We start from the raw sequence: 25,670 nt of genomic DNA, 5'->3' as shown, positions 1-25,670 counted from the left end.
AAATCTTTTAGGACACTGCAGTTAGATTTCTTTATCTTAAATATGGATTTTAAATAGAAGAAAATTGGGTAGGTAATGAACCAGAGTAAACTGTTATCTCCAAATAATTATAACTATAGCTATAAACAATTATAAATTATAAATAGTACCATTTGTAAATCACTTCAATATTAATTCTTTTCAGAAATATATATCATATAGTCATTTATAGTGCAAACAGAACAATTAACTTTGGTATGGAAAGTGCTTACTTTCAGATAAGACCACTATTAGGCGATGTATGTTAACTGTTTGGTCAATTGCATCTAAAATATTTAAAATCTCGTTTGTGTCCAGCTTGTTATTTGAGCAGAAAGTGCTAGTGTAAAAGGTTTGTGAGACTATGAAAACAACAGCAAAAAATTCCTTCAAACTGTTCCCTGAGGGAAGGAGTCACATATATATGTATTGAATGTACATGTACTTTGCTGAACTATTGAGAGCTTTTGCATAATAAAAACATAAACCCACTGCTTCAAATTAGGTACAATCGTTTCACTACCTAATGTCCAAACTTTAATGCCTTGAACACTGCTGTGTCACTTCTGACCTTGTCAGCTGAGTAGAACCACAGGAGTAGAAAGGAATGCATGGAGAAGGGTGGGAGGGACCGTATTCTTCCCCCATCCGGGGCTCATAGAAAGATGAATCCAGCAACCAGAAGGCCTGTCTAGTTGGGTTTTTGCACTAAAAAGCTTTCTTTGCCTCTGGCAGAATGCACCTTCTGACTCTGAAGGGAATTGACATTACAGGAGGCTCAAGTTTATTTTGCAGTTTTAAGCATCTGGGAGAAAATTATTTTTTCCCCACCATCTACTTATGGTGGCCCCAGTCCACATATGCATGCTGACTTGGCTGCCATATCATCCTAAGCTAGGAGCAGAAAATTAAAAGCATCTAAAACAATATTTTTCAAACTTGGCAACTTTAAGATCTGTGGGCTTCAACTCCCAGAATTTCCACAGCCAATTTATGAAGGCTGCAGTACTTTTTCCTTTATCAGTAAAGGGAGAAAAAAAAAACTTAAAATAAAAAGACTAAAAAAGCACCCATTTCGGTGTCATAGCACCCTCTAGTGAGAAAGAATAAAAAACAGTGCATGGGGGTTCAAAAAGAGGGATCTTCTATTACCAGAAACACAACGAAAATAAAGTTGTGTTTTAAAATAATAAAATAAAAATATTACTTTTTAACTGACAATAAAATATTTAAGAAAAAATAAATTTAAAAAGCATTCAGACCTTGGTGTGCTATGCAACGCTTGTACAGCATTCAAGCTGAAATAAGGTACAGATCCCTGCCCAAATCATAATGTGGTTTGATTAGTTTTGGATTATGTTCTATTCATGTTCTATTGTGCGACCAGCCAATTGCAAATTGATTCTCTAAACCACAGTTAAGCAAGCCCTGTTTTAATATGTACAAATTAGATTGTTCCATATCTAATTAAAAGAGTCAGCTGCATACTTAATAAATGTGCTAGTGCCTAACTTTATGGGAAAAAAGTAAAGTCTCCATGTACTTGACTCCTGTTGATTTCTTTATGCCACTTTCTGACAACAGTGCATTCCAGACTGATTTCTTATTCAGAAGTCTAGCCTGGCCAACTGAGCCCTAAGCAAGTATCCTCAATGAAATAAAACAATAGTATTATAAAGGTTATATAATCTATATGTTGGCTTTTTTCTCATATTGAATATATTATATTTTTAGGTAGGAGACATTAAGCAGGAAGATCTAAGATGTTAGTTTCTAAAACCATGACTTTATTAATATGCGGATAGATTCTGAGCTATCTGTAAAACCAGGAAAAAGGTCTTGGGGTCAAGGAGAATGTTGGCTCAGCATGCAACAAATCTGAAAATGGTAAATCTCATACCAGAGATAATTAAGAAAGGGATTGAAAATAAAAGTGCCAATGTTGTTTGAATTCTGTTTATAATTCTGGTTGCTAGACTTCAAAAAAAGACATAATACAGCTACAAAAAAGCTAGATAAGGGCAAATAAGATGATCTCAGGATCAAACATATTATTTATGAGAAAAGGCTTTGAAGTTTGGGAGTCTTTATTTAATTAAAAAAAAACTGAGAGTAGATATGATCGGAATTTATAAAATCATATTTGGCATGCAAAAAGTGAACAGAAATATTTTCTTTCCCACTTCTACTTTGTGAAAACATCAGGTTATTCAATGAAACTGTTTAGAAGGATATGTAAAAAAAAGAAAAGAAGGCACTTCTTCACTCAGCCTATAATTAATCTATGGGATTCAGAAACCTAAAAACATGGTGATGGTCATTAACATGGACAGTTTTAAAAAGCAATTGGATTTTAAAAAAGAGATTGGTTAAATTCATGGAGGACAGGTATATCAAAGACTACAGATCTTGCAAACTGTTGTTTCCAGAATAAAACCCTGGAAATGAAAACAAAGATAATGTTTTTAATGAAACAGTTCTTAACTAGACTAGCAGACTGCCCCCTGAAATAAATAACAGTGGTATAAAATGCCACAGGGGCAGACTGCCCTCATCCAGGTGTTGGCATAGGTCAGAGATGGCAAATGTTGAATTCAGCATGTCAAAAATTCGGAAAATGCCTAACTTGATTCTGATGGGGTGTCACACCCCCAGCTCCCAAGCAAACAAGAAACAATTCTTTACATAATCATTATTTTTTTAAAAAAAAATACAATCCAATCATAAGCATGATCCCCAAGATGTTCGACACAAACTATCTATCAGGTGGCATGCTCTTTCTGTTGATAGGCTCCTGCGGCCTATTTGAGGCTGGCCTTTTCAAAAAGGAGCAATTCAGTCTCTTTCAAGGCTGATAGTAACTTCTGTCCTGCAAGGAGGCTCTTACAATCTCCAGGAGCCAAGTGATTATCCCTGCTGCACACAATAGCAGGAAGGCCAGGTTCCAAAGAACCGGTGAGAGGAAATAACTTAAACAATATTCCTTCTATTTCTTCAGAGTTCCCAGACTGAAAGGAATCCCAGATATGGTAATAGTGCAAGACAATGCGCTAATCACTATAAAGACAGCCCCTATGGGCTCAAAACTATGTTAAATCTGAGCAATTTTATCAGCAAGGTATTGTACAAAATGGTCACAACGACCTAGGGGGAGATCTGTATGTTAATATCTCCCTATTAGGAAGTTGGTTGTTGTAAACAAGACTGCCTGCTAATACAATAAGGGAGAAATAGCAGACATGCTTTGCCCTCCTTATTGCCACAAAGTAGGCTCAAACATGGGCATGTACTTTATTCAGGTAATTCAATTTTAGTGCCACCCACTTGCTCAGTCAGATTTGCTTTTCATCTTTTTCCACTGGCCCTCTAGACCAGGAGTGTCAAACTCGCGTCGTCACGTCATCACGTGACATATCGTGATTTTTTTCCCCTTCACTAAAATGGGGTCGGTGTGGCCAGCTCATGATGCATCTGGCCCGTGGGCCACAATTTTGGCACCCCTGCGCTAGACATTGTTTCTCACCTTCCTGTCCTGAAGACCCCCATTAAATCAAGAATTTGGCTGGGAATAGAGTAGAGGCTACCAAAGAGGCTACTCAGGAGGTAATACTGTTCGGGGTCTGATTTGTCTCCCATTGCTGGTTACTCAATAGCATTGCACAGAATTGCTTGCCTGGATAGTTGGGAAACTATCTAAGCAAGGAGTATCTGTATCTGTATCCACTGTAAGACAAAAACAAGGTTTGGTTTATGACCATCTATATATTAGGTCTGATATTATTTGAGCAAGTACATAGTTGCCACAGAGAATGTGAAGTCTTGCCAAAGCTGGTACCCAGAAAGGTTAACCCAACACCAAAAGATAAAGGTTAACCCAACACCTAAGCCCAGAAGCTATCTTTAGGACTTTAGAAAGTGCAGCAGGGCACTTGATACACTAACTGGATGCCAAATTTTTCTCTGTGGTCTAACTGAAAATACTGGATTATTCACAGTTCTCAATCAACCTAATGAACACTGCTGAACTCCCTTACAAACACTCTTATGTACATATTCACAGAGAGAGGTAGATTATAATTATCCTGTTAAATTATTACAGTGTTAAGCATTTGGGTTCTTCCCAAGCACTTTATTCCAAAACCCCACAGGTTTTGTCCCATTAGTTTCTTACTTCAAGCAAGGCCTCCTAATCCCTGCCACATATTATGCTCAAGGCAGTCTTTAGGATTTAAACAGAAGAGAGTTGATCAAACTAATAGGGCTGGGGTGTGTCTAAATGTTTCCCTCCAAACACTCGGGGTCCATTGATCGCCTTCCATAGGTTGGTATTGAAGGTCTTCATCCGAATTCGCCCTCCAACAGCGATTGTCCAGTCATCTGTCTCAGACTTGGCAACTCTTTGCTGTAGTTGATCCAATCCTGCCCACAGTTGACTGATAACACTCTCTGATGCTTTTACAATCTGAATTCCAAAAGATGTCCTGCTGAATTATAGTCAGCAGTAAAAGAATGGTTCATATTAAAATGAGACCATGCTATCCTCATTCTCTGAAGTCCTAAAGGCATGCTCTAAAATTTAATTCTGCAGCACATTAACCTTCACAAACTTTTTAGAATGGCAATGGAGTGGCTCAACTGCCATAACTCAGGTGCTACTGGAATTCAGCAATATCAGACTCTGCAGTCCAACCAGATTCCTATTATTCATGTCTGCTCATAAGTACAGTATGTAGGCTTGGTTCAAATGGAATTAACTTCTCCAGAAAACTACCTAAGATTGTTCTCTCAACTATGTATAGTGTTATATGCTATATAGTATTTATAGATGGATTTCTGAATTTGCATTTCATTGCAGGTGTCTAGCAAGAGATGGAGGGGGAAGGGATTTGTCCTTCATCAGATACTCCATAATCCCCAGACAGTTCAGCTGATAGCTACAAAAACTGGATTGTTATAGTTCCTTTTTTACAGATGGATAGTTATATACATTTGTTTTAATAAGTAAATAAAACATCTAAAGAGTCATGTTATTGCCAGGTATATTTAGCATGTGTATTGTGAAAATAGCAAAATAACTGTTTGCTTTTCCTTTCCATTTTATTATAGGGAATATTAATTCAGAAGCTAAATGTTATTCGTATATAATCATACATGTAAGATAATTTGGCCCATGTTCAAGGAAAAGTAAAAACTGGTTACTACACCCTGATATTATAGATTCAGAATATGCAGCTATATTACTGAAGAAACTTAAGTTGTTGAAAAGCCTATAGCCGTGATGGCGAACCTATGGCACGCGTGCCAGAGGTGGCACATAGTGCCCTCTCTGATAGCATGGAGCAGTCGCCCCAGTTCAGCTCTGCTGCCCATGCATGTGTGCCTCCCGCCAGCCAGCTGGTTTTCAGGTTTCTGCCGCGCATGCGCGGGGGCGGGTCACATGCAGGGGGGCCTATAGCAATAAAAGTGGAAACAAGAAAAAATGGATGAAAACTATAATCAAGGAGAAAAGCAGCCTGGAAATGAGAAACAAGAGTGAGAACAATTAACCAGTGGAACAGCTTGTCTTTAGAAGTTGTAGGTACTTCATCACTGGAAGTTTTTAAGAAAAGACTGGACAGCTACCTGTCTGAAATGGTATAGGGTCTCCTGCTTGAGCAGGGGTTGGACTAAAAGACTTCCAAAGTCCCTTCCAGCTCTAGTCTGATTGATTGATGTTATTGAGAATTTAAAATTAGAGAATATGAGAAAAACTGTGTTGTGTAATTAAACACCTTTTTTAACTTCGAAGGGAAAACTTTCATTCAGAAAATAGGACAATTGCTGAATTTACATAGCATGGTGTCAGACATTTTGGGGGACAACACATTAGCTCACACTTTTGCTGACCCTTGAACAGTTGAAGGTATCTTAATGAAATATATTTGTATATAGTAGTCCTTGACTTACAATCAGAATTTCCATTGCTAAGCAAAGCAGTTAGGTGAGTTGCACCTGATTTTATGACCTTGCTTTTTGCCACAATCGTTAAGCAAATGAATCAGGTGCTTGTTAAGCGAATCCAACTTCTTCCATCGACTTTCTCAGAAGCCTGATAGAAAGGACACGTTAATCATGTAATGCCAGGATGTCTTAAATACATGCCAGTTGCTAAGTGCATGAATTTTGATCACGTGACCATAGGAATGCTGTCAGTCATAACTGTGAAGACTAGTCACAAATCACTTTTTCCAGTGCCCTTGTAACTTCAAACAAATGGTTATAAGTCAAAGGCTACCTGTATCTAACCCAATATTGGTGCTCTGTCAAAGTTAGTGTATTTTGGATCCCTGAAAATCAAATGCCATATATCAGAATATAATAAGTGTACCTTCTCTGTTGCAACAGCTACCCTCTGGAATAACATTCCCAAAGATCTATATTGTTCACACCCCAATAATGTTCTGGAAGTCTTTAAAAACCTGGCAGTACTTCCAGGCCTTGTGACAGAGTATTTGTGGAGCCCTTATCAGTTGTGGTACATCCTATATAGAGTGTGGTTTGTTCAGACACATTTTTTTTCTATTGTTTTTTTTTAACTGACAAGTGTCATTCTGGAGCCAACAGCCCTCAAAATTTAGTGAACAAATACTACCAGAGAAAAAGCACTGCTGAAGGTTGTAGGTGGAAGTCCACATCGCTAGTTAGAAAATTTAAATGGCAAAAGAGATTAAACCCTAAAAAAAGATATTCTTAGATTCTAAGACATATTAGCCAAAAACATTTCAATTAACCAGATTACACTAAGAATAAACAAAAGCACTTTAATAGTTGTGATTTTTATATATACATAAAACATATGTATAGATATGTTATATCCATTCCAAAGTAGCTAAAGCAAGTAGCAGAAATGGGATTTATTCTTTTCTTAAAATGTTATATTTGTAAAAATTGTCAATGAAGCTTTAAAAGCATTAGAAAAAGCAGATGACAAAAATGACGCCTAAATTTTATCTTCAAAAGGAAGATGCTTCTGACATTTATAAAATTCCCATCCATTTAAGGCTCATTTTAAAGGAAACAAAATTGCATGCAACACTGTTTGCACAACGTAATACCCATGGTTGACTAACCATCGTTTAAGCCATTGTCAGATTCCTTATCACACTGAATCACAAATTAACATAAATTCAGAGTTCAAACAAACCAATTATATATTCTTTTATATTTATAAATCCAGCCTTTGTGAGCTTTATGGGAAATGATTAGTTTTAGCTTGATTATTATTATTATTATTATTATTATTATTATTATTATTATTATTATTATTATTATTATTATTATTAATTGAATTTATATACTGCCCTACTCCCAAAGGACTCAGGGTGGTGCACAGCCAAAAGATAAAATACATATGATACAAATGTTAAAAAAAATCATTAAAATACAATTAAATAATTTGGTCCAGAAAACAAAATTTAAAAACCCCAATTTTATAAGACAAATTTAAAATTTAAAAAATTTAAAAACAATTTAAAAAAGAGGTTAGGCCAGGCCGGCCTGCTGGAATAGGAATGTTTTAAGGGCACGGCGGAAAGCGCGCAGATCAGTGATCCTCCATATCTCCGGGGGGAGCTCGTTCCAGATGGCAGGTGCTCCTACAGAGAAGGCTCTCCCCCTGGGAGCCGCCAGTCGACACTGTTTGACCGACGGCACCCTAAGAAGCCCCTCTCTATGGGAGCGTACTGGTCGGTGAGAGGCTATCGGTGGCAGAAGGCGGTCTTGTAGATACCCCAGTCCTAGGCCATGGAGCGCTCTAAAGATGGTAACCAAAACCTTGAAGCGCACCCGGAAGACCACCGGGAGCCAGTGCAGCTCACGCAGGAGGGGGGTCACATGGGAGCGCCCCGTCACTCCCATAACCACCCGCGCGGCCACATTCTGGACCAGCTGGAGCCTCCGGGTGCTCCTCAAGGGGAGCCCCATGTAGAGAGCATTGCAGTAGTCCAGGCAGGAAGTGATGAGGGCATGAGTGGCCGTATTTAACCAGTCCCGATCCAGAAAAGGACGCAACTGGCGAATCAGGCGAACCTGATAAAATGCCCTCCCGGCCACAGCCGTCAGATGCCCTTCTAAAGACAGCTGTGAGGCCAGGAGGACATCCAAGTTGCGGACCCTCTCCATGGGGGCCAACGACTCGCCCCCAATAGTCAGTGATGGCACCAACTGACTATATCGGGATGTCGGAAACCACAGCCACTCGGTCTTGGATGGGTTGAGCCTGAGTCTGTTTCTCCCCATCCAGATCCGTACAGCCTCCAGGCACCGGGACATCACTTCAAGGGCATCATTGGGGTGGTCCGGGGTGGAGATGTACAGCTGAGTGTCATTAGCATACTGGTGGTACTTCACTCCGAAACCACGGATGATCTCACCCAGCAGCTTCACATAAATGTTGAACAGAAGGGGCGAGAGGACCGACCCTTGTGGCACCCCACATACAAGGGGCCTCGGGATCGACCTCTGCCCCCCTGCCAACACAGACTGCGACCGGTCAGAGAGAAAGGAAGAGAACCACCACAACACGGTGCCCCCCACCCCTAACTTTTCCAGCCAGTGCAGCATGATACCATGGTCGATGGTATCAAAAGCCGCTGAGAGGTCTAATAGGACCAGGACAGAGGAACAACCCCTGTCCCGAGCCCTCCAGAGATCATCAACCAATGCGACCGTGCTGTACCCAGGCCTGAAGCCCAACTGGAACGGATCCAGATAAGCCAATTCATCCAGGTATTGAGGGAGCTGTCGTGCTACCACACTCTCAACAACCTTCGCAACAAAGCGAAGGTTGGAGACTGGATGATAATTAGCCAACACTGCCGGGTCCAGGGAAGGCTTCTTGAGGAGAGGTCTCACCACTGCCTCTTTCATGGCAGCGTGAAAGACACCCTCACTCAAAGAAGCATTTATAATCCTCTGGAGCCAGCCTTGTGTAACCTCCCGAGAGGCCAGCACCAGCCAGGAGGGACACGGGTCCAATAAACATGTTAAAGTTAAATTGGAACACATGTCCCTTGTGACTCTGGGCATTTCTGTAACAATATTTAAAATGATATGGTTTACACAATAACTAAGCCATAATGCAGGCCTAGTATGCTGTCTCATTGACAGTGGCTTATTCAATAAACCATGGTTAGGTAAAGCTATGTACAAGGCATGCATCCAGTCAGTGACATTTTCCAAGTGCTTTGCCATTGACATAATAGAGAAATCTGATTTAGTAAGAAATACTCAAGGCACTAATTTATTTATCTAGCTCAATAAATCTATCCAACTCAAATATCTGGCTTTTATATATTTCTACTAACATCTCATCAACTCTAACCAATACATCTTTAGAATTTAAAATTCTAAAGTAGCAAAGAGATGCTCAAGATACTAGCTTAATCAAAGGGTACTATAAATCAATGTAACTTTGCCCGAAGATCATTTTAGAAGAAAATATTCCATTTCTTTTGTACATGGAATGTTTCCCTAGCATAAATCAAAGGCAATAACTTTGTATGAAGTGGCATAGACACCAATTTAGTATTTGAAAATTAAACAGCTAGTTGTGTACCTCCATAACTGCTTTAATGCAGTCAAAACTGTGCCTTATGACAGAGCTAAGAATTGTTCTTATATTAGGAATCAAATTCAGAGACTTAAAAGCAATTTTAAGACATTTAAACATAAATACATTTAGGAAAAGTGATGTTCTTTTGAGAAGAGTCACAGAAAGAGATGTTGCTCATTGTGACAACAGTGTATGAAAGTAATGGTTCAGTTTCACTTTCTACTTTTGCCTACTTTTAAGTAATTATGAAAAGACATGAATAAGCAGAATAATGGAATGAAAAATAGTCTTATGAACTATTATAAAATTAATAAAATAGCAACAAATAATGCCTAGAAATGTATTTTGGATGAAGGACCCAGTATTGGAAAGCAGCAGTAGACCAAAGACTGGGAAGTAGAAATAAAAATTTGTGGCACCTTCATAAGTATTAAACTACAGGGTTATATAGAGCTTACACATTATTTCCAATAGCGATGTGTGTCTGCAAAGCTGGTATGCTAGGTTTCCAGTGAATGAATACTTTAATAGAGTAAAAAGAACTGGAAAAAATTCTGAAATCCCAGAACTGGCAGATCAAAGTTGAATGTTTATGGAGAAAAATTCTTATTGTTCCAATTGTGATTGGAGCCCCCACTGCAATATCTAAAGCAATATCCTTGATATATGGAAATATCACAATTTATCGGAGCAAAACACTTTACAAAAATCCACCCTATTTGGAACTATCCTTGGACACTACCTTAATTCTTAGGTCCTTTATTAGGATTTTAATTGTTTCCACCAGTTTAAACTACCTACACATGATAATAATATGGCACAATACTAACTGGAAATTTTCAGTTTGAAAGTAAGTTGAGTCATGATAGCTACAGGTCAACATAATGCACTGCAATCATAAGAGTTTCAGGGTACTGTTCGGAATCCTGAAAGGATAGCTTAAGAAAGAGTACCTTTGTCCATGCTGTTGTTGGCACTCTTTACTCATGCTAAGTTGTTGGACTACAATTCCCACAATCTTTTATAATGTTTGCTAAACAACTGTTTCCATTTCTGGTTTGAAGAGTGTTATTCATATTTGAAGAACAAAACAAATAAGATTATTGTAAAGTCTTCAGGAAGCAGTATTTTTTGTTGTCACTTCTTACTGTGAACAGAACAATTATATATTCAACCTAATTCTTAAAATTTAGCAATGCATATAAACTGCATGCTTTAAGCAAGGAAAACTAACAAAATGTGTATATCTGCTTAATTTGCTCAGTAATTCATTTTGCTTGAACAGAATTCCAAGTCAGTCTTACGAAGTACACAGCTGGAGGCATCCGCCGGTCTACTAAACTACTGAAGACAAACAATCGATCTACACTTTGTTAGCTGCTTTAAAGCACTATACTTCATACCTTAAACTAGATTACAGTGCCAATGTGTCTGCTAACAGCAGCAAAAATATATCCAAAATTAGAGTATGACAACACAGTAATGAACTGTGTCAGTATCACCAATCTTTTCAAAGTAATAGACCTTACCGGTCAATTTTTTAATTAACAAAAGACATACATTATTCAGGAAACCATGACGCAGTTTTCTATATTTCACCTCATTTTGGCAGACTGAAGTTTGCTATGGTAAAATAGTCAGAAGGCCTCTTCATATGTCATTTTATTCGATTCCTGTGCTTGCCGAATAAACACTATTCTTTTTAAACCCTTCCCCATTTCCAAATTAGGCATAAAACTTGCCTGTAGCATGGATCAAATGGGGCAATAGCCCAGTTTTTCTCAAACAATATTCTCCCAATTCCATCCCACCCCAAAGCTACTTGGGCTTTCAGAAATCCGAGAACTATTTGAATTTAAGAACTGCCATTCAATGAAACCCAGATTCTGTAGGGAGACAACATGGGTAAAAAAAAATATCAATACAGATGATATTTTAATACAAAATATTTTTACATAAGTCAATTTTTTTTAAAATATAGAACCTTAAAAAAGAACAAATTGCTATCAATATACTATAAACACGAGTCTTTGTGCCATGTTTGATAGCATTATCTGAACATTTTTAAACACCAGTCCATATTTTAACACTGCCTTTCGTTTTTTAAGAAATACTAGCCATGGTCTGTTATGTCCACTGTGAAGTACTTCCATTCAGTTCTAATCTGACAGACTGCTCAATGTCTTTGCATAATGATTTTCGCGTTCAGCTTCTCATCACAGTTCAGTGGTGCACAATATGGCCAGTCCCATTATCTTAAAAGAATATCAGTTACATGTACTTGAGTACATTATGTAGTTACAAGTTCTTCATCTGAAAAGCAATCTTGCTGAGGTTTAATAGATGCTCTACCCTGATCATCCAACCAAATTTAACAGTACTCCAATGTTTATTTTGATTTCTCAAAGTTGAATAAAATCATATGTCAGTTTTTCATTAAGAGATGAACTACATAGCATGTACATCTCAGGAATGTTTTGGAATATTCTATTTTTGAACTCATGAAAATAAAGAAAACTAGATCTTGCAAACTCTTGTTTAATGGTAAATCATCCATGACAAGATGGCAACTTAGCCAATGAAATTTAAGATGATTTACTTGCATTGGAATAATTTACAGGTTTGAACTTATGCATACAGTACAGAACTATGAACAAAAAGGTGAAGCAAACTTTATTTATATTCAGGTAAAAACATTAACCTGATGAAGTAAATTATTGCAGATTTGAGAAATCAGCACATAAAACAGTAGGACAGCATTTCTTACAGGTGCATTATCTGTGTCAAAAATGGATGAATTGTCTTGATCCATACCAGTATTGTGGGCAAATGGGGGGGAGGGGGGGGATGCTAGCTGAAGCAGAGGCAAGTAATTCAGAAAAAACTGTGAACTTAAAATAAAGGAAACAAGACTGAACAGGGAAGAAAAAAAATATTAATTTGACTTTATAAAAAACTTTACATCAATTCAAAATGTTCTGGCCACATCATAAATATTGGCCAGACCAATCAATTGTTGAGTTTTTCAACTACACAAAAAGCATACACTCCTCCTAGCCCCTGGTAAGAGTTGGTTTGCCTAAATTACTGTGTAAACAGCTCTAGAGTTTCTTCTGGTAAGTAGCCAATATACACTACTACATTAAAACTAAGCTATAGGAAACATCCTACCTACTTACAAAGGTGGAATTATTGACAATATATTTAATAAAATTAAATTATTTTTTAATTTGAGAAAACATGGAACAGTAAATGTCCATGTCCAAAAATGTAACAATTGTGAGTGATGCACACAAATAGAGCCATGTGGATTGCATATCAGACAATACATGAGGGAGGGAAAGGGGAGCAAATCATGGTATACAGAACTAGTCTACTTAGCTAGAGGGTCCAATACTTCTTTCAATTTCTGTACTTATGTACAAAGTTGTCTTTGGGAGGAAAAAACTGCAGACTTGGCTAGATGGATACACACAGCCCAGTATTAAACTGCACAGCAACATTTATTGTTCCAGCCTGAAAAAACATCCCTTTTAAATTTCACACAGCAAAGCAAGTTAAACTTCACTCATTGATAAATGATAATTTAAAACAAGAACTTGCTAAAGAAACCTTGTCACAACAACTTTAGGGCCTGATCACTTTAAAGTCCAAGGGGCCTTTAATGAATATCAACCTAGTGTCTTTGTTTATAATCTGCAAGCCGTTTTCTAAACAAGGCGTAACGTTTCCTCGACTCAGATGATACATTTAGAAAAGAATCATGATTCTCTTTTTGCTGTAACAGGCAGACATTGCATTATTCTTTGTGATCAGGAAAGGTGGAATGACTGCTGCCCTTCTTTTGCAGCTATCAAAAGTTTTTCACGCATTATCTCAATACTTGAATAGTCTGGCAACTTGAGATAGTTTACACAGGTCATTACTGAGGGTAAGAAGTCATCTGGATTTTCTGTGGATTCAAATGTCTTCCGTACAATCGTAAGGGGAGGATTCAAACTTCGAAAGCCTAAGAAGAAAGTGGGGGGGAAAACCAATCTTCACTACAAATTTATATATAAAGCCATCAGGCTAGAATACAACATGATTTACATAAGTTTTTGTATCACAAAGTGGATCCATATGAAAACAAACCATCTTTCAGCTCATATTTGTCAAAGCAAAGTATCTTGTCTTTGTGTCTTCCATTATGGGATTCATCATTACAAAAGATATATGTGTACAGATTTCCACAGCCTTCTCATTTTTGTTGTATGGTTGGTGTGATGCTCTTTTCTTAACAAAGAATTGTAATATTTAAAGTGGAAGTCTTTATATTTCCCCTGGAAATTCCCTTAAATAGTAAATAGGGGTTTTTTTTAAACAGGAAGGAAAGGTAGAACATTTGAAGCTATGATGTTTCTTCAAAAATCTCTTGCCAACTTGTTCCTTCCTCAGCAGGCTAGAACTCAGTTTTAAATGAGTGACTGTCACAAAAAAATCTAGTTGTTTAGAGCTTTCTATGTGCATTTCCCTCCACTGCAACAAGATAAGCCTATAAATATGGACTCCTTGTTTTATTTATTTTTATTTAGAAATATATTGCTGCCTGCTCGGACATTATTCAAGGCAAGTAAATTGTACTCTGATGAAATTATACATTTTTTATTTTATTCATTATATTCAGTTTTCCCTCTCAAGAAATCAAGAAGCATCTTTCCCCCACAATAAGCCAATAAGTAACCTGAGCTGAAAGACAGTGACTGGTCCAAAGATATAAAGAGAATGTCCATACAATTAACCAAACCAGAGGCTAGATCTACTTTCATTATAACTTCATATATAACTTCTTATATACTAGGATAATGTTGTAGTCAAAATATACTTATCTAGGAGTAAAGTTTATTATACTTGACAGACTTTATTTACTGGTATGATCCAAGCAGGACCAGACCATAAATTATTTTATTTTAAAATATAACTATGGATGATTACAAATTAAGAATTATATAAGTACCCCCTTGGGAGCTAAAGCTGTGTTATGATTAAATAGAACAAAGATGGCTTTAAACACAAATAAATTATTAAGATTTGTTTTTATTAAGATACCAAACAAAACACCTACCTCCTACTGGCAGTCTCGGGCTACCAGTCACAAACTGAAGAAATAATCTCTGCTGTTCACTATCAAAACTACTAAGAATTTCAAATAGGAATTTCACAGCACGACTAAAATAATAAAAAGAGGAATACTTCAGTTAACAAACACAGTTATCTTTATATAGATACAGTATAAAAAGCTGTTTGACTCATAAATGAATTATTGCCACTTATCAAGAAATTTATGTTACCTGTCATGTGTATATCCATGATCTGGCCTGCAACATTCCATTAGTGTCTTTGCATCCCAAGTGTCTGTTTTGCTACCACACAGCAACTGATCCAGCTATAGGAGTGTTTTAGAACAGGAGGCAACATGAGAAATGTGAGAAGAGAGAAGAGTACAGAAGCCAAGTCAACTTATTACTGCAGAACTATTACATGATTAACAGAATCCAAGCAAGCACCAGCACTTATCCAAATCTTGCAGAAATTGAGCTTTGTATTTTTCAGACTTTTTTCTTTTTTCCACCTATTCCTTATGAACAAAACCAAATATCACAGAAGAGTATCAGCTCTTAAAAACCAAGCCGCAAATTACAGAATTATGTAATACTGTGTAAGAGATAAAGTGTCCTCAACACATATTGATTGCAAACACTAAAAAAATAAAATATATGGCCATTTCAAAACTATGCCAAGAAATCAGGATAATTTAATTTTATGAAGTTAAATATTTTCCATGAGAGATATCCATTACCAAACAAGTTGTATAAATCTACACATTCATAACAAACAAACAAACAAACAAACAAACAAACAAAAAACAGTTCAGAAGTACAAAGTTATTTCTCTAGATTCAAACATAAAATGTACTAACCTCCTCGGGATAGAAGTACTGAAGATGACTAAGGGGAAAGACAGATTCAAATCCATCTCTGAATGAGTCAAATTGTCTAGAAACACCTTCATTTAGTGCCCAGAATATAACTAGCTATAAGAAAACATTGACAAAATAGTAACATTACTATACTACTCAAGAATTCACTATCAATATTAATGGGTAACAATGTTTGTAAGAAAACTAATTAATATACCATCCAAATCTAAGCTATGTAACGTAAAAGAGTTCTAAGGTTGATGGTTTCCTTTTAGTTATTAAATAACAAAGCAGAAAAACTCAGCAATATTTCTAATGAAATTCTCCAATTATGAAATTTATTCTGTATTAAGTTACTGGTACTTGCTCATGCAGCATGATTAACTGGCAATACTACACATTTCTTTCTAAATAATATTACTGTCCTATGCTGACCCAGACTTAAGTGGTCTATGATTTTAATTATATGTGTAAAGATTTATACTGATTTATACTGATTTTTTTAAAGTTTAAAAATGATTAAAATATATTTCTTCTCTGAAACAGATTAAAACACAATGAAAGCATAGAATATGAGTGTAATAAACACATTTATAAATAAGCATATCCAGGAACAGTTATTCACTAAATAACCTTTTTAGCAAGTGTGATCACCAGCATCATGGAACATGTCAGCAATCATTCAGAATTAGTATTAGTAATAAAATTTTACTGCCAATCAAATCCTTCAAAATTTCTGATGTTACTTACTCTGAGATATTCTTCTAAATTATGAACAGTTACAGGTATGTCTTTCCCTCCTTTTTTCAGTTCTATATTTGGAAACCCTGGCAATGTGAAATCCAATCCTAGATCTTCAACTGAACAGCCATTCATTGTAAGGGTCTCCAGTGCATATTGTAGACTTTCTTTGGTCTAAAGGTATAAGCATAAACACAAGTGGTCATCTAGTAAAAATGTTTTAGCTTTCTATTTTTTACGTATGTAGTTAAACATGTTCCAAGAAGAATTGATTTAAATAGGGGACAAAGTGAAATACTCCTTTTAAGGATTAATTGAAAAGCAACCAAATAAAGCCTTTCCTATCTAACATTAGTACGGATACCTGTGATTTGTCTTGTTCAAGTCTCCTCTTCTGTCTCACAATTTCTTCAAGATGATACACAGATTTGGCTACTACAGGGTCAATATTGAACAAGTCATGAGATGTTAGAGATGTTTCCTGTCGCAGCATCCATTTGTAAAAGGGAAGGCCAAGTGGAAGGTCAACCTAAAAGCAAACAGTAAAAAGTTTCAATACCTAAATCAAGCTTCTCTCTCCCCCCCCTCTCTCTCTGTGTCTGTGTCTGTGTCTGTGTCTGAAGGGAGAGGAAGGGAGAGGGAGAGGGAGAGGGAGAGGGAGAGGGAGAGGGAGAGGGAGAGGGAGAGGGAGAGAGAGAGAGAGAGAGAGAGAGAGAGAGAGAGAGAGAGAGAGAGCAATCTTTTTATTGAACGTAGACTATAATTTTTTGCCAATATTAGCTGAAAAGGTAAATCATATCCAGCTAATACTGAATATTTTTTCCCAAAATTAAAAGTTATACTGGTTAGTTTGCAATTTCACATATGAAATTGACATATGTGACATATGACAATAAACATTACTTTAAAGATAGTAAAAGTTACATCAACCCAGTTATGCTCTTACCAGTCTAAAATCCATGATTGCTTTTGCCATTAATTTCCCCAGAAAACGGAACTTCATTTTAACTTTAGCAATATGGGCAGGCTTAGCAGTTCTGCCAAATGGAAGTGCAAACAGACCTTGAATATTATGAACATATTTGGTCCCTTCTTGGCTTCCTGTTCAAAACAAAAAGTAGTTTTATATACAAATCATATAACAAGATTAAACTAATAACATCTTAAAGCTAACCACACCAGTTTAAAAGTACTTACACTAGTGTTTTTAAAAACATGGAGTTTCAAGAAAAATTAACAATATTCAGCAGTATAACATTTTTATGCTGCTCCAAATTGAGCAAAAAGTCAGGTAGCTACAACTTAAAAGTTTTATAAACTGTAAACTATATTTACAGTTCTGTACCAAGTTTAGGGAATTCTCCAAAGCTTTTGTCTTATTTACAAAATAAAATCCTCCAAAGTTTTCAATATCAGTCTTGAATTTCCACTTTCTAAAAAAGAATCACGCAGAGCAATCCTGATCCTGCATCTGCCAGCTAATGAGAGTTGGGAATAAGCAGGCAAATCTTTGAGTTGCTTCTATTGAGGAAATGTAGAGGACTGTTTGTCAGTCCAAGATGTTAATCATACTTGTAGTTCATTCTGCAAGTCTACAATTAATTACAGTATATTCCCACTAGTACTAGTTTTAGAAGTGAAGTAGAACAGATACATAGCAAAAGTGACCCTAAATTTAGTGGATTCTAAATTTCTTAGTCTCTGAAGAAATACTCAGCAAATTAACTTTCACGCTGTATTCCCTTCTACTTTACTGGCAATACTGTTTCCACTGGCAGATACCATTGAATCAATGATGGAATGCAATTTGATTTGACCCTTATTTACCTTTAGGATTGGCAAGAGTAACTTCTTCACCTCTCCATAGGCCCAAGTCTGCTCGTTGTAATTCCTGAGATACAAGTGCATAAAACTCCAGTGTGGGGCCTAAACCTGTGCCAACCTTTTGAGGAAAAACAAATCACTATTTAACATTTTATGATCTTTGAAGGAAAAAACCAACAACAGCCCTGCAACAGGAAATGCTAGTTGTTAAAATCCAGCAAACCATAGGTCTTGTTCTTGAAAGGAGGAGCAAACAAAAAAAACCAGCCATTGAAAACATTGCAGTGGACTTAATTATAAGTGAGTCACAATGGAAAAATAATCAAAATATTTTTCCTTCAAATACCTTTACTTTAATCATTTTGTGATAATTCTGGACAAATAAAATTAAAGTTCCTATGTCAGAGACAACAATTCTGGGGAATGAATTCCTTCCAGAATTTTCCAGAAGATGTGAAATGTCACAAGATTTCAGTCAAGAACAATGGCATGAGATTTCATGACAAGTTTAAACTTTAAAGTATTTTTAACAGTAATTTTCAGATTTTGTAGCTACAATAATGCCAATCTGTGTCCTTAGAGAGGTTGGAAGTGGACAGAAAAAGGGAAAACCGAAATGTAGAGCACAGAACCTTTTTAATCCTTTTACTCACTCACAGAGGAAGATAAACATTAACACTATCTGTAGACACAAACAGCCATAATCTTTGCTTACTTCATTTTCATACTGGATTTCCAACATAGCTCTTGAACTGCCCAGATCTTGCATCACTGATTCTGCTTGTTTTAACAGTTCCTCTCTATTCACTGTCCGCTGTTGTCAAAGAAAAGGACAAATTATTTCTTCTGCATTTATTGTCCAGTTACAATTTTAATATCATCATAATCATAGATGAGAATATATAAATTCACTGAGGTAGACATGACATTTTAAAGGTTTTTATTAATCCTGTCTTTTGATTTTTATAAATAACTCAAGGTAGCAAACATACCTAATTCGCCTTTCTCCTATTTTCCCCATAACAATAACACTGAGATTGGCAGGGTTGAGAAAGAGTGATTGACCCAAAGTCACCAGGCCAGCTTTCATGCCTGAGGCAGAACTAGAATTCTCTGTCTCCTGATGTTTAATTTGACACCTTAACCGCAAAACTGTCTCTGTAGCCATGTAAATTACATTTAATTTAATTTAATTCATTTAAATTACTTATAATGGAAATTTGACATAGGCTGAATTCACATATCATCCTAGGCTTTGAGTTGTTTTAGCTATTGTTTGTTGAAATAAATCTAATATTACAGATGAGCACAGTAATCCTGATGTTTATTGGATTCTAGTTTCTTCACCTTATAGGGAAGACAGGCGGCATAAAAAAAAACCATTAAATTAATTAATTATTCAAAATCCAATGGCTTTTAAGAAAGACAATTTTCCTATATTTTTTATTATTTATAAAATAAATAAATAAATAAAATAATAAATAAAAAATAATTAATTATTCAAAATTCAATGGCTTTTAAGAAAGACAAATTTCCTGTAATAATTTACCTTTTTCCGATCCAGCCGGGGTGCTACTCTGCTATCCTGAGAATCAGATTGATTGATTTCTGGATTAGTGTCCAGCAGTCTTTGCATGGCTCGATCACGATCAAATGCAGTTACATAAAACAGCATTTGCCGAGTGTCAAATGGAAAGAAAAAAGGACTATAAAAAGAGAAATAATGCTTATATTACAAATTTATTATTTTGGAATTAAATGTCATCACAAAGCTTTAATCATGAGGCTGAAAACACTTTCATTATCTAGTTCTCACTGCCCAGTGTAAAAATTTAAAATAACTTGCTAATGAAAAAATATTACATACAGTAAAATATTTAAAGGACACTGGAGTGTAGTTTAAAGTACTGGGGACTACTGAAGGTGCAATTCAACATAAGCATTTAAACCTAGCAACTCAATGCCTACTGAAACAGATTTCAAGTAAACATCCCTAGGAAAAAAAAGATGTAAGTGATTTTCTTAGAAGCTACAAAACATACTTCTGAAGTTCAAACAAGCTGACATTACGGTAGTTAGCCCTTCAACAATCCATTCCGAACTTTTATATGTCAAAATCAGTGTAAAGTGAATTAATGAGCTGATTTAAGTATTGGCAAGATAGACTTGCATAAAGCTGGATTTGCAACCAAATGATATTTTTAATTTGCAAAATTCAGCCTCATGTAAAGTTGTAACTCTATCTAGAAAATTTGGAACATGAATAAAAGAAGCCAGATCTCCTAATTGTTTAAAGTTACTATGTTATATGAGTAATACTTGAGCACTCATTTGAAGAGCCAGGTTTTAATAGAACAACTCTTGGGAGCAGGGATACAACCTAGAGTCATGACTTGGAAAAATGTCAACGAGAAGCAATATCTTTTCATTATTTTCTTTGATTTCCCAACCACTAAGTGTCTATGCAAACTGTATATACTGCATAAACATTAAAGATACTCAAAACTTTATGCAAAGAATTGCTTATTACTCTTCTTGGTATTTTGAATTTCAGTAACCTGAAATATATAAGTGTGCTTCTTATTAAATCAAGCAGTCTTATGTTTCATAAAGTCATCCATCTACCTACTCCATATTAAAATTTAGTATTTTGTATTTACTTTCCTATTTTTTATTCCTTCATAATAAAGAAAACCTTATGCAATAAGGAATAAACATATTAAAATATCTACAGGGATTAACAAACTTCATACCATGATTTTCCAAGTTCTGTCAGCCATGTTGGTATGTTTCCTGTCATTATTACCAAAGGATCTTGAAGCTGTCTGTTAGCTTTTGCTGTTAGCTTACTGTTGATAAATTCGGATGTTGGGATAATTTCTTTACAGCTTGCATTCTGCAGTAACAAAAAGAAAGTTGTTTCTATTTGACAGTTAAATGTATTAAGGCTATTACGAAGGCAGATTGTGAATGTCTTCTGAACCTGCTTTGCCTCTTTATAAATCATGGTGTGCCATCAAAAGTTAGGTGCCATAACTCTCCCACTTCTTCTCTGAATAAAATTTCCTGGTCCCATTAACCATGTCATATATAACATAACTTGCCTGCAAAAGCTGTGAATGCTCCAACACTGGAAATTTTTAAGAAGATGTTGGATAACCATTTGTCCAAGTGGTGTAGGGTTTCCTGCCTGGGCAGGGGGTTGGACTAGAAGACCTCCAAGGTCCCTTCCAACTCTGTTATTCTATGTTCTATAAAGAACTACCACAAAACATGGAGAACAAAAATTATCACCCTTCCCAAATCTACACAGCTAGCAATAGCTTAAATTTCCTGCAAAGCATTTTGAAGCATACTTCCAGAGTGCCTTTTGATAAATGACAGTGTAAATTATTCTCTGTATTAAACCATTTCACAGGATGTGCATTTATCAATACACTGAATAGATAGCCTTTGCTGTGATCCAAGGCAGTTCTTATATTCTCAGAAGTGTCAAGTAATCAACATTTGATATAGTTTTTAAAGTGTAATATCTGCATGAATGGATAACCAAACCGTACGTTATTCAGGTCCACTATAAATTTCTATTGATACGCATGGACAAATTAGCTTTGTGGTGAAATAATACTATTGCCATTAGGACAATAATCAATAATTTCATACATTGTTAATTAACATTGTTCAGCTGATCTTAAATGGACAAGTAAACAATTAAAATTTGTTTAAATTATACCTAAGAAATTGAAGCTCAACACAGATCCAGACATCTAATGCAAATGTACAATGAATACTTACATCATATAGATAATACCAATAGCGACTCATGGCATGTAAAACTCTTAAAAGAATAACAACATCTAATGAAGGATCTTCAAAAGTTATACTTTCAGGAGCAGAAGATATGAGATAAACTTCCAAAGGATTTGAGACAGAAGGACATACACCATCTACAAGAAAATACATTCCATTAGAGAAGAAAGTATATACAATATTTTCATTACAGCCATTTTACATAATACAGGTACAGAAATACAATGTCAACTAATTGCAGCTAAAATAATATACTTCAAAATTTATACAACCATTAGTCTACATTAGGAAATGAACAAATTACTTACCATGCCACAATTCATCATGTTTTTTTGCATTTCTGGGAGATGTTTTCGTAGGAGCAGTTTGTGCTCTTCCTCTTTTACCACCAACACTATCTTTATTACTATCTTCATCTTCTCGTACTGGCTTGTACCTAAAAGAAATACACTCTAATAAATTATTGACTCAACAACGGAGAAGCATGAGCAATAGCTTTTTTCCTTGGATCAATTTAAACATAAAAAATCATGTCAATCAAAAAATATGCCTAACAGACAGGAAATAGGTGAAACTAGGCAAAATATTAAATTTACAGTAGATAATGTTGAATTAGCATTATGTAACCTAAATCTATCGCTATCCACAGGACCAGATGGATTATGTGCTTTTTTCCTGAAAAAGCTTGCTACTGTCCTAGCTGAATCTTTGTGTATAATTTTTGAAGTATCATTTTGAACTAGTTCTCTGCCTGATCTATGGTCATCAGCTGTAGTTATACCAATCTTTAAAAAGGGTGACTCTAGTTCAGTTGAAAATTATAGACCAATCTCTTTGTGCTGTGTTACATGCAGTTATGGAATCAATTATAAACCAATCCATCGTTCACCATTTAGAGACAAACAACTTGCTATCTGACAAAACAGTTTGGCTTTAGGAAAAACCCGTCCTGTAATTTACAACTTTTGCACTGTAAAAACATCTGGACTATATGTCTTGATCAAGGTAAAGCTGTAGATGCAATTTACATAGATTTTTTTAAGGCTTTTGATACAGTAGTACATGATAAACTGCTGTTGAAATTAAACTCTTACGGCATTTCTGGAGCTTTGCACAAGTGGATTGCTGCTTTCCTGTCTAATAAACTGCAGAAAGTCAAAATAGAGAATAGAATAGAATAGAATAGAATAGAATAGAATAGAATAGAATAGAATAGAATAGAACAGAACAGAGTTGGAAGGGACCTTGGATGTCTTCTAGTCCAACCCCCTGCTTAGCCAGGAAACCCTACACCACTTTAGGAAAATGGTTACCCAGGCATGACTGCCATGGGCGCCCTGCAGGAGAATAGAATAGAATAGAACAGAACAGAGTTGGAAAGGACCTTGGATGTCTTCTAGTCCAACCCCCTGCTTAGCCAGGAAACCCTACACCACTTTAGGAAAATGGTTATCCAACACTTCTTAACAACGTCCAGTGTTGGAGCATTCACAACTTCTGGAGGCAAGTTGTTCCATTGATTAATTGTTCTAACTATCAGGAAATGTCTCCTTAGTTCTAAGTTGCTTCTCTTCTTGATTAGTTTCCACCCATCACTTCTTGTCCTGCCCTCAGGTGCTTTGGAGAATAGCTTGACTCCCTCTTCTTTGTGGCAGCCCCTGAGATATTGAAACATTGCTGTCTCCCCTAGTCCTTCTTTTCATTAAAACTGGAAGAATGGTTCCAGTTCCTGCAACCATTCTTCATATGTTTTAGCCTCCAGTCTCCTAATCATCTTTGTTGCTGTTCTCTGCACTCTTTCTAGGGTGTCGACATCTTTTTTACATCGTTGAACTCATTGTCTAATCCTGCATCAGTTAACAGTGGTATTCCGCAAGGCAGCGTTTCAGGTCTCACGCTTTTCTTGCTCTGTATCAACAATTTATGTGATCAATTTAAAAGCAATTGCTTCTTTTTGCCAATGACGTAAAATTATTCAATGCTACAGATAATTCTGTTGTTTTGCAAAGTGATCTCGACTATGTGTCTGAATGGTCATCTATTTGGCAACTTCAAATTTTGATTAATAAATGCTCTGTCTTACATATTGGTAAACATAATCAGAATCTTAAGTATAAGCTAGGTGGCATTGATCTAGCAGATGACTCTCACTTTGTCGAGGACCTAGATGTATTTATCTCTGATGACCTATGCTCCAAAATTCACTGTAACAGCATTGCTGAAAAAGCATTAAGAATTGTAAATTTAATTTTGCAAAGCTTTTTTTTCTGGAAACATTGTATTGCTAATTAGAGCTTATAAAACTCTTAAGAGTTCAACTGAATCCCCACCATATATCTGACATCAGTATAATCGAGCATGCTCAGAAGTATTTCACAAGAAAAGTTCTGTACACAATAGAATTCCCTATGCTACTAGGCTCGAAATTCTCAGTTTGGATAACTTAGAACTGCGTCGCTTGCGGTCAGACCTAGGTATTGGATACAAAATTATACGTAGTAATGCTTTACCTGTAAATGACTTTCAGTTTTAATCACAATAATATGCACATGAACAACTGCTTTAAACTCAATGTAAATCGTTCTAATCTTGACTGTAAAAAATATGATTTCTGTAACAGAGTTGTCAAAGTCTGGAATGCTCTACCTGATTCAGTTGTCTCAGCTACAAATTTTCACAGTTTCAGTTGCAAATTGACTTCCGTGGACCTTACTTCATTCTTAAGTGGTTAGTAGAGGGAGCATGCATAAGTGCACTAACGTGTCTATTGTCCCTGTCATTATATTTTTATTCTTTTATTCTTGTTCTCATTTTTGACAAATTTTAATAAATGAATGAATGAATGAATAAAATCATATCACATCAGATACCTATACAATTAGCACAGCCCCCCTTCCCCCGGACTATGTGCTCTCTCCACTTCTCTTCTCTCTATATACCAATGACTGCATCTCAAAAGATCCCTCTGTTAAAGTACTTAAGTTTGCAGATGATACATCAGTGATTGGTTTCATTCGAGACAATGACAAATCTGCATACAGATGGGAGATTGAACAACTAGCCTTGTGGTGCGACCAGAACAATCTTGAACTAAACACACTCAAAACTGTAGAAATGGTGGTAGATTTTAGGAGAAACCCTCCTATACTACCAGCTCTTACAATACTAGACAACACAGTATCAACAGTAGATACCTTCAAGTTTCTAGGTTCTATCATATCTCAAGACTTCAAATGGACACCTAACATCAAAAATGTCATCAAAAAAGCACAATGAAGAATGTTCTTTTCTGCACCAACTCAGAAAGCTCAAACTGCCCCAGGAGTTCTACAGAGGAATTATTGAGTCTGTCATCTGCACTTCTATAACTGTCTGGTTTGGCTCTGCAACCCAACAAGACAGACACAGACTTCAGAGGATAATCAGAACTGCAGAAAAAACAATTGCTACCAACTTGCTTTCCATTGAGGACCGGTATGCTGCACGAGTCAAAAGAGGGCTGTGAAAATATCTATAGACCCCTCACATCCTTGGACATAAATTGTTTCAACTTCTACCCTCAAAATGACATTATAGAGCATTGCACACCAGAACAACTAGACACAAGGACAGTTTTTCCCCGCATGCCATCACTCTGCTAAACAACTAATTCCCACAACAGTCAAACTATTTATTAAGACTGTATTATTACTATTATTCTTCTCATCCTTCCTGTTACCTATTTCC

The 25,670-nt window shown here is 36.1% G+C and overlaps 1 protein-coding gene across 6 annotated transcripts in view; it reads right to left on the bottom strand.

Annotated features, from left to right (window-relative positions):
• Positions 1 to 13,094: 13,094 nt before the first annotated feature.
• TRIP12 (thyroid hormone receptor interactor 12) overlaps positions 13,095 to 25,670 on the bottom strand; it is a 90,946-nt gene continuing 78,370 nt past the window's right edge. For all 6 annotated transcript variants that reach the window (XM_034439334.3, XM_034439337.3, XM_087872653.1 and 3 more), the window contains exons 30-42: positions 22,253 to 22,380; positions 21,930 to 22,081; positions 20,888 to 21,030; positions 19,684 to 19,840; positions 18,850 to 18,948; positions 18,138 to 18,252; positions 17,257 to 17,411; positions 16,675 to 16,839; positions 16,320 to 16,484; positions 15,570 to 15,683; positions 14,941 to 15,035; positions 14,715 to 14,818; positions 13,095 to 13,619 (exon numbers count right to left, since the gene is read on the bottom strand). In XM_034439334.3, the coding sequence (XP_034295225.1) occupies positions 13,423 to 13,619; positions 14,715 to 14,818; positions 14,941 to 15,035; positions 15,570 to 15,683; positions 16,320 to 16,484; positions 16,675 to 16,839; positions 17,257 to 17,411; positions 18,138 to 18,252; positions 18,850 to 18,948; positions 19,684 to 19,840; positions 20,888 to 21,030; positions 21,930 to 22,081; positions 22,253 to 22,380 (1,789 nt within the window). In that variant the 3' untranslated portion in view covers positions 13,095 to 13,422. The remainder of the gene's footprint in view (positions 13,620 to 14,714; positions 14,819 to 14,940; positions 15,036 to 15,569; positions 15,684 to 16,319; positions 16,485 to 16,674; positions 16,840 to 17,256; positions 17,412 to 18,137; positions 18,253 to 18,849; positions 18,949 to 19,683; positions 19,841 to 20,887; positions 21,031 to 21,929; positions 22,082 to 22,252; positions 22,381 to 25,670) is intronic.

Source organism: Pantherophis guttatus, chromosome 6, assembly GCF_059756535.1.
Source record: "Pantherophis guttatus breed Tessera chromosome 6, ASM5975653v1, whole genome shotgun sequence".
Taxonomy (NCBI): domain Eukaryota; kingdom Metazoa; phylum Chordata; class Lepidosauria; order Squamata; family Colubridae; genus Pantherophis; species Pantherophis guttatus.
Note: the sequence above shows the minus strand (reverse complement) of the source record. Positions and strands in the feature narration are given on the sequence as shown.